Here is a 12745-nt window from a genome sequence, read left to right as displayed (position 1 = left end):
GTCCAAAGAGGTTGCCACAGAGATAAATGGGTGGGCCTTTTCCCACCTTACCTGGTTGGCTGGAGGATGGAGACCAACAGGCCAAGAAGGGGTGAGTATTGCTGGATGCTAGAAGCTGGAGACACAGAGACATGGCTTGCTCTGTGCTGAAACCAAGAGCTGTGGTTTGCGGCTTCCCTGGAAACCCAACGGGGAAGCAAGATCTGTTGGGGTGTTAAAGCTGTGAGCACCTCTATCTTATACTGATGTTGTATATATGAGTAAACAAAACCATGTATCATAACGACACCATAGTCTCCATTTTTTTTTATTTCAAGGAAACCAAACGCTGGGAAAGTGCAGGAGACTGGGGTGCCCTTCTGGCGTCTAAACTGATAGGCTACAGGGCAAAACTTGTAGCTTTCCCGCACTGGAGAAGTGCCTCAACTCTTTTCAATTCAGTTGCCTCATTCTATGCCTTCTCCCAACAACTTTTGGGGATGGGACATACACAGCAAATTGGCAGAATCCCCTGTGCAGAGCATTCCAAGGCAAATAGTCCATCTGTACTCACCAAGTGCCCTTCAGACTCTATGACAGAGTTAACGAATCAGGCTTTAGAACAGGGGTCAACAAACTTTTTCTGCAGGGGACCGGTCCATTGTCCCTCAGACCTTGTGGACCAACTCTCCTCTCCCTTCTCCACAGCACAGGACGAGCCCCAGTGGCTGCTTACCTGTGCCTTGAGAGCGGCTGGGACTGGTGGCAGCGGCGGGATGATGAGCGTCGTGAAAGGGCTGGCTCCAGAGAGGGGCTGCTTAAAATGGTGCTCAGCCAACTGTGGCTCAACAAAGCCCAGCCCCCTTCCTCCTCTAGGCAGGGCAGGGAGAAGCCAGGAGGAGGGAGGGAGGGAGGGAGGGAGGAGGCGCCGACGCGGTGTGTGTCAGGGAGGGAGAGGGGGGAAATGGCGCAGCCCAAACCATCAGAATCCCCACGCCAATCCACGCAGCGATTTTCGGACTGTCTGCGGGCTGGATCCAGAAGGCAATTGGGCTGGATCCGGCCCCCGGGCCTTAGTTTGCCGACCCATGCTTTAAAAACAACCAGCGCTTACTTTGCATCTGGAAACAGAAGCATTAGTCCCTAAAGCACAAAAGCTCTAAAAATAAAAATAAAAACACAGAGGGAAAAGGTATTAAATTCCTTCTTGGGGGCCACTGGTCCATCCTGCAATGCAATCTCCTTCCCACACTCCTTTCCTCAGAGTTCTCCTAGAAGGATACCAGCAGATAGCTAAAAATGTGATGTAGGAAACTGGAGGATGAACTGTGCTGGTAGAACTGACTAGGTCCCTTTTGCAGCAAGTGCATTTAAGATGGTAGTAATAATAATAATACTGTAATTGTAATAGTAATAATACCCAAATAAGAGTGCCAATAAAAGCTGGAGAGGCTGCAAGAGTGATGTTGTTGCTTGGGGATCTAAATTGTTTAGGGCAGTATTTCTCAAGGTGGGTGGTACCATCCCTGAAGCGGGGGGGGGGGGCAGCAGGAAGACACTGGATCTGAAAATGAAGATCAGACTTTGGAAAGCTGGTATCACTGGATCGAGTTCACAGATTTTGTTGAAATAATTAAACTAAATATATGTGCAATTGTTATCATTTTGGATTTTATTGTGTTGCTATCTTACTTAGTGGATTATGCAGTGGGTGATGTTTTTATAGGGTAGGGAGGGCACTGGGGGGTGAGTTTATGAAACCAAAGGGGCAGTGCCCCACCCCAAAGGGAAGTGCTGGTAGAGGACTGTTTTCTGAAGTAAAGCAACAGGGAACCAGGCAGAGGGCCTTCTCGGTGGTGGCACCCGCCCTGTGGAACACCCTCCCATCAGATGTCAAAGAGATAAATAACTATCTGACATTTAGAAGACACCTGAAGGCAGCCCTGTTTAGGGAAGTTTTTAATGTGTGACATTTTAATGTCTTTTTAATCTTTGTTGGAAGCCGCCCAGAGTGGCTGGGGAGACCCAGCCAGATGGGCAGGGTACAAATAAATTATTATTATTATTATTATTATTATTATTATTATTATTAGGCCACTTCCTTCCGGCTTATAGAAGATTCAGCCCACCTTCATATACACAGGTGTCTCATGCCCCCACCCCACCCCAAAACTCTGTACTAACAGGAAATGAGACAGGGTTATTTCGGCAGGGAGGAGGAAAAAAAACAGAGGAAGAACTCTCCAATTTCACAAAGTCAACCCTCATTGTCATACCAAGAGGCAGCTGAGAATTCTCCCAGTCCAAAGGCACGGTACGGCGTTCGAGAGACGACACACAAGAGAAACACAAAAATATCTCGTTAACTTTTTTTTTTTTACAATTCTAACCACTGAACAAGCTACTCCCCCCCTTCTCTCTCAATAATTTATACCTGAATGGCTCGTCTAGACATGACATCATTTTAAGGTATGCCTGGTGTTCTGTGGTCCGTTTACAATAACCAGGATGTATAATTGCCTTCGTTCAGGTCAGCAAAAGGGGCGATTAGTGGGCTGGGAAGCAGAGGGGGGCAGTGGCGGTGGTGGAGGAGCAGAGGAGGAATATCACAAAGGCCTTTCTCTCCGCAGCTGTTCTGGAGAGCGGTTTTTATAGCCTGTTGTTTTCTGCCAAGGAGACGGAGCCCTAACAATGCTCAAGACTCCACACTGAACCTCTATCCCTTGCAGGGAAGCAAAAGGGAGAGTGCGGGAGAACGACACATACCGCAGATAATCTCCGATTTGCAAATGGTTTCGGTGTGAACAGTTCCTATTAAAGCCATGAAGGGAAACCAGCTGTGGATGGCGGCCAGGATCTACTTGCATGGGTGAAGGCTGAAAGGCAAGACCCTTGATTCCTTTGCAAAACAGTTTGTGGAGCTGCTGCGGGACTTGAGCAAAAGGCTCCCTCTATTAAATGGACAACCCTCTTATAAAGGACAACTGCTATAAAAGTTCAATCACATCTCGTGCGTGGGGTTGGTTCCAAGGATTCCACATACAGTCGTACCTTGGTTTTTGAAGAGCCTAGTTCTCGAACATTTTGGCTCCTGAACGATTGAACCCCGGAAGTGACTGTTCCAGTTTTCGAATGTGTTTTGGAAGCCAAACGCCCAGCAGGGCTTCCACAGCTTCCGATTGGCTGCAGGAGCTTCCTGCAGCCAATCAGAGGCTGCGCTTTGGTTTCCGAACGTTTTGGAAGTTGAACGGACTTCTGGAACAGATTCTGTTCAACTCCCAAGGTACGACTGTATACACAAAAATGCATTTGCTCAGTGCTATTTTTCTAGAAAAAGAGGTGCCAGAACTCACTTTCAACGCCTCCCTTGTTATCTTTTAATTGCAATGATGCCCACCTGAGAGGTGCCAGAACTGAGTTCCAGCGAGTTCTGGCTGGGGGGATATACTGGGGGGATATACCTTGGATATACTCAAAACTCTTGGAGTCACCTCTCCACAAACATCTCAAGGCTTCTGGAGGCGGAATGCAGAGGTTTTCTTGCCCCACCTCCCCACCCTCAGCAAGGGAAAGAGCTTAAAGACTCTTTTTCTCCTGTACATTCCCAGCACGAAAAAAAAAATCTTTTGAACTCTTTGCCTTACTTGCAATTAACTTGCAGGATTTCAACCAGTGGCCTCCAAACTCATATGGTTGAAATCGTGCAAGCGAAATGCATGTACGATGCACCCATACTGTATCTAATTTGTGCCCACTGCTACCTTTGAAGGATTTCAAACTTTTAAAAATTGAGTCATACCAGCTGATAGCCTTCCAGGTTCAGTTCCTAACCTCAGAGGGTTTGCAGAAGTTAAATCTCAGGCGAAAACTACGTGCTACAGGAAACATGTGTGCATGCGTGAGATGTTCATGCATGATTATGCAGGCCATTTTTATTTTGAAGGAAAAACAGCTGGCCAGGCTCTATATCAGCCTTCCAATCAAGAGCAGGGTCCAGCGTTGGGTTTCCTGCCAAAAAATCACCCCCCGCTGCCCCCAAAGGCACAGTAGAAAGCATATTTAGGGGTCAAATAGCAGTTGGGAGGTGGGCAGGAAATCAGGGGCCCACACAGCTGCATTTCATTCAAAATAAGAGTAGTTAGGTGGCTTTAAAAGTGGGGGGGGGGAGTTAATATAATGTACTGCTTGCTCCTCAACGTATGATGGGAGCGAGGACACGTTCTCCTTAGTAAAGCACATGACTGTAAGCCAGAGGTGGGAAGATCTGTAGCTCTCCTCCAGATGTTGACGGACTCCAAATCCCATCGGCTCCAGCCAGCATGGCCAATGGTTTCCTGTCCCTGTAAGCTAATCCCAAGAAACCTGCAGTTAAGATAGAGTTTAATCTTCCCTTTCAGCCCTTCCTCACCAGGTGAACCAGATGATTTTAAGATCATGTAGCTGCTGGATGATGCAGGTAAGTATATCAGCCATAGGGTAGCATCATCTGTGTTTGCTGCAAAAAGGTAGGATAAGCCTTTCTGAACTGTGCAAGTGCTAAAAGTTAGGGTAGCTTGAATGTTTTAAATCCTGTTGCTTTGAATTCACTTAAGGGACGTGGGTGGCGCAAGGGACATGGGTGGGTTAAACCACAGAGCCTAGGACTTGCCAATCAGAAGGTCGGCGGTTTGAATCCCCATGACGGGGTGAGCTCCCGTTGCTCGGTCCCTGCTCCTGCCAACCTAGCAGTTCGAAAGCACGTCAAAGTGCAAGTAGATAAATAGGTAAATTCTGGCGGGAAGGTAAATGGCGTTTCTGTGCGCTGCTCTGGTTCTCCAGAAGTGGCTTAGTCATGCTGGCCACATGACCCGGAAGCTGTACGCCAGCTCCCTCGGCCAATAAAGCGAGATGAGCGCCGCAACCCCAGAGTCGGCCATGACTGGACCTAATGGTCAGGGGTCCCTTTACATTTACCTTTTTATTCCCAACTTATTGGTTTGATGATCCTTTAGCTCCCCCCTTGTTTGTTTGTTTGTTTGTTTGTTTACACATTAGTGTTTTGCACTTATATCGTAATGCCCTTCAGCCATCATCATCATCATTATCATTTATTTATAGCCCACCCATCTGGCTGGGTTTCCCCAGCCACTCTGGGAAGCTCCCAACAAAAAATTAAAAACACACTAAAACATCAAACATTAAAAACTTCCCTAAACGGGGCTGCCTTCAGGTATCTTCTAAAAGTCAGATAGTTGTTAGATGGTAGATCTTGAACAAGGCCTGTATAATTTCTGACACTGTCTGCCTTTTTAAACATATACCACCTAAGGTGTCTTACTCCTCCATCCCCATTCTTCCAGTGGCACATTTTGATATTTGAATACCTGAAAAGCCACCTCTTTCCTTCCCTACAGACTCTTTTGGGTGCTGAAATTGGCAGAATTGGCCCTCAGAGGCTGGGGGGGGCACAGACAGGGCCTTACCTGTGGTTGCCCCTAGGTTGTGCAGCTCCCTCTCCACAGAGGTATGCCTGGCACCTTCATTGCACAGCTTCTGGAAAATGCTGAAGACTCACCCCTTTACCTCAGTTTCTGGCACATGCAGTGCAAATCTATAGGAACCATCTTATTTTGATAATTTTAAATTGTTTTAAGCTGCTTTTAACATTGCACTTTAATGTTGTAACACACCCTGGGACCTTAGGGTAGAGGATGGGAAACAAACAAACATTTCCCACTGCCATTAACTTACAAGAACAAATACTTCCTACTGCAACTAACTTACATATCCGTACCATATGTTTAAAACAGATGGCTCTCCCCACCCCAATAATCCTGTGCACTGTAGTTTTCTAAGGGTGCTGGGAATTGTAGTTTTGTGTGGAATAAACTACATTGTCCAGTATTCTTTTGTGGGGAGGGCAGCATTCTGCTTTAAATGTATGATGTGCATATAACAAAAGTAAATTTAGCCTGGAGTAGGGACACCTGGATAAACCTATGAGATGCTGCCGTTTCTTAAGATTTCACCCCCATAAAACGCTGCTTCTTTTTTCTTCCTACAGTCCCTGCCCCACCCCCACACCAATCTCTTGGTAGTCCCAAGCAGAGAGCAATTGTGTGCTTTTGGCTAAAAACACAGCATTTGAGAAACCAGATCTTGCTCCAATATAAAGGGGAAACTCCTGGATCATTTTTGGAAGTTGTACAGACAAAGGAAGCCCATCTCTTGGGGAGCTGGATTACCAAATGCATTCAGGGCCTCTTGCAGAAATAAATCTGGTGTTGTTCAGCTCAGTCTTCCCAAGCGGACTGCTCTTTGTGGGTTTGAGGAGGGGAGGGGGAATGCCAGGGGGTAGCCTGGAGATGTAAATGGTTTTATTTAAGAGCAAAACGCAGAGAATGGTCCATTTGATAGACGATGCCTTTAAGAACCAGTAAAAGGAAACATTCAAAGAAATTATAGTAAAGCTATAGGAGATTTTTGAAGTGGCTTTTTCAGATGTATTGCTTTCTTTAAGGTACAGGCATTTTCTTTGCCTCGAAATCAAATGGGTTCTTCAGGTTTTTTGAAACATCGCAAAACCAGCAAGGCCTATTTGACCAGCAATGATCCAAGTCCATTTCAAACTAATGAAACAAACCAACACCAACAGCCTAACTCAGTATAAAGCAGCTACCTCTGTTCCTATCTATGATGTGATGGACTGAGCTTCTATTCAAATCCGCCATTCTTTTTCTAAATTTGCATTAACACATTAAAATATGAAAATCACATGCAAATCTGTGTCTTCGACACAAAGGGTTGATAGTTGTTTTCATTGTTTATTATCAATTTTAATTTTTGTTGTTTATAATGAGGTAAACTGCCCTGGGACTTTTAGTGAAAAGCAGGTCATATATACGCTAAACAAGATAAATAAAGATAAGCGGCTACCCTAACTTTAGCACCGCTTCCCCTACACCTGAGAAAACTCCCTCCCCTCCCAATTGTACACAGAAATACTGAATTTCTGAAGGCATTCTGAGAGCCCTTTTGCCTAAATGGTGGGATTTAAATGCCTTAAAGAAACAAACAAAGGGGGAACAAGGAAAAAAAATGAGGTAAACCTCCTTGGAATTCCTGCCAAATGCACATTCTCAGCTTGTCATTACTGACGTTCAACAAATGAAAAAGAAAGGAAATGAATGAATGTGAGAATCGGCATGGTCAGCAAGGGGTTACTTGATCCCAGACCAGAACCAGCTCCCTTTCCCATATAGCTTGCACCCTTTGACTTGTATCTCTGTGGTGTTATTTTTTAAATAAGGCTTTCTGAAAAGAAACGAGAGCTGAAAAATTCAGAGAGAAGGCCTAGTTCATTTCAGGAGCCAGGAGTCTCATCTCACCTCCTTTGGTGGGGAACCAAACAAACTACAATTCCCAGAATGCTTTGGGAGAAGCCACGGCAGTTGAAGCTGTTTGGTGTAACCAAGGAAGCAGACAAATCCTTCACAGCAGAGAGACGAAAATGAACCAGACACAAAGTATGCTGATAGACGGCCTCACTCAGACCAAGCATGTTGCCAACGCCGCTCTCATCAGAATAGTGGACGGCAACATCCTGGCAACGACTCCGGGATTCAACATCCAAAGCCAAGCCCTGGTCTTCCTCCAAGCCTTTTTTAAGGAGCTGCTCCAAGTCAGAAGGGACGGGCTTTACTTCAAAGACCGCTACTACAAGTGTGTCAGAGCAGACGACCACTCCATCTACCTCAAAGGGAAAGACAACGGGGTGATTTTAGCCAAAACTGGGACCTTCATCGTGGTCGGCACTTACGCCCAAGGCATGTACCCCAGCGTGTGTGTGGAAGCCGTGGAGAAGCTGGCAGACTACTTCAGAGCAAAGGGAAACTGAAAAGGCTGTGGAGATGGAGCCATTTTACTCGGAGACCCAGCCCAGCCCAGCAAGAGAACGGATCGCTATCGGCAAGAGAGGGCAGCTGTTGCAAGGACCACAAATCCTTTTCACAAGCATCTACTTGTGGGGTTGGAGGGGAGAAAAATTAAATGCACGCAAAGTAAAACCTTGGTGCTTGATTGATATACGTCTATAGTTTCAGGTTCTCCCTGACCTGAAGCCTTGATTGGCTGCAATTCCTGGCTGGGGATGTTGTGGCCCTAGTGGCGTAGCGTGGGTTGTCAGCACCCGGGGCAAGGCAAGTAATTTGCACCCCCTAACCCGTGGATTTGTGCCCCCTAACCCATGGATTTGCGCCCCCTAACCCTAACCCCCAGATGTTGCGCATGGTGCGGCCGGCCCCCCCTGCACCCCCCACGCTACGCCACTGTGTGGCCCTCTCTGCCTAGCCCTCAGGACTTTCCACGCTCCAGGCCATGCCTTCACCCCAGGACACAACCACCACCAGCCCTGCTCCCGACCCTCTCTCAAGTGTTGGGATAGCGGTTCTTGCTTTCCTGGGTGGAGGGGTGTAGACAGTGTTAGAAATTCCCCAGGTGCCAGGCACATTTTGTGACTGGCGCGAGTCCAGTTGTGACCACATGGAGCTCTCTGAATGTGCTGGCGACTGACAACTGGATGGCCTCCAGCTTTCTCAAGTAGGTAAGCAAAAGAGCTTATTTACTGCATTTAGATCCAACCTTTTTCTCCAAGGAGTACATGGTTCACTCCTCGGTTAAATCCTACAATGACCCTGTGAGGTAGGTTAGGAGGCTGTGAGTGATTCCAAGGTCACCCAGTGAGCTTCCTGACTGAGTGGGGATTTGAACCCTGATCTCCAAGGTCATAGTCCGACACTCTAACCACTACACCACACTTCCTAGAGTCCTTCTGCTATGGGGCAGCTCTATAAATTCAGTAGGTAAATAAATATGGGGAAAGCAAAATGTTACTTGGAGAAGGATCTGAACTATTTCCCTTGAAGCCTGAATGTGATTTATTCTGGGTTGTTTAATTTGATGTTTTAATGTGTTGTAAACTGCTTTGAGATTTTTCCCCCTTTAAAAGATAAAGAGGTATAGAAATGAAAATCATCACCATCAATTTCATCGGGTGGGGGGGGGAAGAATGGCACCTAGACATTCCCATCGTGGCAACCATAACCCAGGTTTAGGGTAGCATTTGATGATTAGCATATATATCCGAGTTTCTGACACTGGTGTGGGCACAGAAATTTGGGGTAGACTGGAAGGTGTACTACAGAACAAAGGTAAGAGTCATCATATCCTTTGCTCCACCAATCTTTATCTCTGGGCCCACCCACTTTTGACTCTGAGCATGTCCACCACTGGCACGTGAACCCCAAAAGATTCCCCATAAGGGATTGTGGCCCTCGGGGCTAAATATTTACCCCTCTGTTCTAGAACATTCTGTGTAAGAGATTGCTGCAATGGCAAGGTATATATAATTTGATTCAGTTCTCCTTTAAAAGCAAGCTGATCTAATTTATACTTACTGTTATTTATTATTTCTACAATTTATATACCGCTTATATTTTTTTTAAAAAAACCAAACTCTAAGCGGATTACAAAACAGATCGAAACATCAAAATAAAAAGTAATAATGATGGAAGTCCGTCAATGATGATGATGGGCTTGGTGCTTGTGGCAACAATGACTGGGACAAATCTGTAGTTTTTTAAGGGTTCTATCTTATGTCATAAATAGGTCATCTAGCGATCATCTCTCTGGAAAAGAAACATTTCACCACTCCTTTCTTGTACCCATATGGCTTATTTCTCCAAAATGTACACCTGTGCATGTGTATGGTGTTTTAAAAAAGAGATACAGTGGTACCTCGGGTTACATGCGCTTCAGGTTACAGACTCCGCTAACCCAGAAATAGTGCTTCAGGTTAAGAACTTTGCTTCAGGATGAGAAAAGAAATCATGCTCCGGCGGCACAGCGGCAGCAGGAGGCCCCATTAGCTAAAGTGGTGCTTCAGGTTAAGAACAGTTTCAGGTTAAGAACAGACCTCCGGAACGAATTAAGTACTTAATCTGAGGTACCACTGTAGATGAAATTCAGAACTTATCGGAAGTTAGGGGAAACACAACTCAGTCAGCTGGATTCAATCAGCTGGCACGATGCTCTGATGGGTCCAGGAGCCCACCTGTCACCCCAGGCGCTAACAGTTCCCCTACAAAAAAAAATTCATTGCATGCCACTGCCTACAACCCTAGAAAGCTGCTGCCAGCCAGCCAGTGCTAACAATACTGAGATGGAAAGCTCAGTGGTCTGTCTTGGTCTAAGGATGATTCCTATGCTCCTAAATCAGAATGCATTACACAACCATAAGGACACAAGACACTTTTTTTAAAACAATGTGAGTCGTAGGAACAGAGTTTCTACACTGCCACAGAATCACAGCATGCAAACTGCCCTTCCCGTTATGAGCCAGGCGGAGGGGGTAGTTTTGTTTCCCGGATTTGCACCATTCCATCTGAAGAAAAGAAAACTTTTCTTCGTCTGATATTAGCAAAAGTAAAACAAGGTTGTCATTTTCTGGCTGCCCTCAAATTGGCGCCAAGTTTCCCGGGTTGGTGGGGGGGGACATTTGCCTCCCCGGAGAGGGTCCCTGGGCTTTGAACTTTGAAGCGTATGAGAGGAGGGGAAAGAGGCTAGTTGGAGGTGCCAGCATCATCTTGGATTGAAATCAATCAGACTGATGCATGATTGCAATAACTAGCCCACATCACCTCTGCGCTGCCCCTTTCCATATGGTCTTTATATCAGGATTCCGCAGGCTGGGTGGCTCATTTCCTGCTGCAGCTAAAAAAATCCCCCTCGCTCCAAAAAGTGAGAAAGAAAACAAAGCAAAGTGAGACTGATCGTCCAGCAGAACTGTTTGACTAAAGTCCCTCCAAAGCTGAAGCAACAGCTCCGATTAAGTTCTTTGTTATCTTATCAACTTAGCTAGATGCAGAGAGAAGCCCAAACAAGGCAGGAATTAACTTAAGACTCACTCCAAATGTCAGGGAATCTGACATGTTCCATCACTTGGGGTTTACCTGAGACTTCTTTGGGCCTAGGGAGACATAGGAATAAAACCAGAAAGCACTGGAGGCCTCAGAACAGAAGCATACCCTCCAACATTTCTCCTCTCCAATGAAAACGGGGACAACCGATTCTATTAGTATTAGTATTAGTATTATTAGTACAGTGGACACTCGGGTTGTGAACGTGATCCATGCAGGATGCATGTTCGCAACCCGCAGTGTTTGCAACCCACAGCGGTACGTCTACGCATGCGGGGGTTGCGATTCAGTGCCTTCTGCACATGTGTGACCGCCAAAACCTGGAACTAACCTGTTCCGGTACTTCCGGGTTTCGACGGGTCTGTAACCCAAAAAAAACAACCTGAAGCATCTGTAATCCGAGGTATGACTGTATTAGTATTAGTATCACCCTGCCCATCTGCCTGGGTTGCCCCAGTCTTTCTGGGCTACTTCCAACATATATAAAAACATAACAAAACATTACACATTAAAAAAACTTCCCTGTACAGGCCTGCTTTCAGATGTCTTCTAAAGGTTGTGGAGTTACTTACATCCTTGGCTCAGGGGTCGCATAACTACATACGCTCCAACATTTCTCTGATGGAAATGGGGACGTTCTAAGCACATTCCAGGATCAAATCAGAAACCAGTACAGCTTCTGTAATTCTGGGACTGTCCCCAGAAAATAGGAACACTTGGAAGTTTGCAGTAGCCAGACCCAAATTAGTGATTTAATCACTGCTTGGGGCCTGCACAAGACATTCTGCTGCCCGGGATGAAGATGGTGTCCCCACCAGAGAGCGGCTGCACTGGCAACTGAATCTTGCAGCAACTCTGGTGATGGCATAGAGCCCTCTGCTGCACCTGAGAGTTGCAGCCCAGCTTAGGGAGTTCAGGGCCAACCTTTGATGTTGGACCATATCAGGTGAGCAAGTGTTCAAAGTTCAAGGACACATTCTAGCCAAGGAAGGTGTGAAGCAGGGCCTGGTGAGGGTGGCCTGGGAAAGGGCCTTCTCTGTGGCAGCCCCTCAGTTGTGAAACTCCCATGCCACCTTCCTTATACAGCTTCTGGCAAAGAGACGCCTCTTCGCCCTACCCTTTCAACGCTTGAGGTGTGTATTCGCCCTATTTCTCTAATTGAAAGACGTTTTAAACTGTTTTTAATATTTAGTTGCATGGTTGTGCTTTAATGTCGTAACCTGCCCTGGAACCCAATAATAAATCATAAATAATTCCACTCAGAACATATCAGAAGCATTACATCTCGTGCAGGGAAGCCTGCGGTTCGGATGCGAGGATCCCAGAGGGTGCTTCCCGGGGAGCACAAACGGTCTCCAAATTCCCCACATAAACACAGCCGTGGTGCATATCAAATGACAGGCAGCCCGTGAAGAAGGCAAGCCGTTTTCTTCCAAAAGATAAAATCTAAAAGCGAAGATTTAAAGCCCGCAATATTGCACAGCGGAGTTTAGCTAGCTGCCAGCAAGACTTCCTCGCAGGCTGGAGACCTTCCTCGTCGGCTGCCTGGTTAAGAGTTAAAATTCCTCAGATAATTCTAATTTAAACAATCTGTAGCCATCAGCACTAAGGAGGTGCCCGCCAGCTGGTGATGGTTAAGTGGTTCTTTTTTTTTTTCTCTTCCAGAAACCTGAACCTATTAGCAAAGGGTCAAGACGTTCTGTTATACTCCGTAGCAAGTTTCAACAATGGTTGAAACCCTCTCGTAGAATGCAAGAGTCTTCCAGGGATGGGGAGAGAGAGAAGATTTCATTTCAAGAGAAGGTTGGGAA

At 46.2% G+C, this 12745-nt stretch overlaps 2 protein-coding genes across 4 annotated transcripts in view; one reads left to right on the top strand and one right to left on the bottom strand.

Moving 5' to 3' along the window:
- Window positions 1-12745, bottom strand: part of COL26A1 (collagen type XXVI alpha 1 chain) — a 91904-nt gene that overhangs the window by 56361 nt on the left and 22798 nt on the right. The gene's annotated exons all lie outside the window — the stretch shown is intronic.
- PFN4 (profilin family member 4) lies at window positions 7405-8024 on the top strand. Its single transcript, XM_081890760.1, has one exon. The coding sequence runs from the start codon at window positions 7469-7471 to the stop codon at window positions 7853-7855; it is 387 nt and encodes a 128-aa protein (XP_081746886.1). The 5' UTR covers window positions 7405-7468; the 3' UTR covers window positions 7856-8024.

Source organism: Podarcis melisellensis (assembly GCF_964234715.1).
Source record: "Podarcis melisellensis genome assembly, chromosome: 15".
In the NCBI taxonomy this organism is placed as follows: Eukaryota; Metazoa; Chordata; class Lepidosauria; order Squamata; family Lacertidae; genus Podarcis; species Podarcis melisellensis.
The sequence above is the reverse complement of the archived record's forward strand: the minus strand, read 5'-3'. Positions and strand labels throughout refer to the sequence as shown.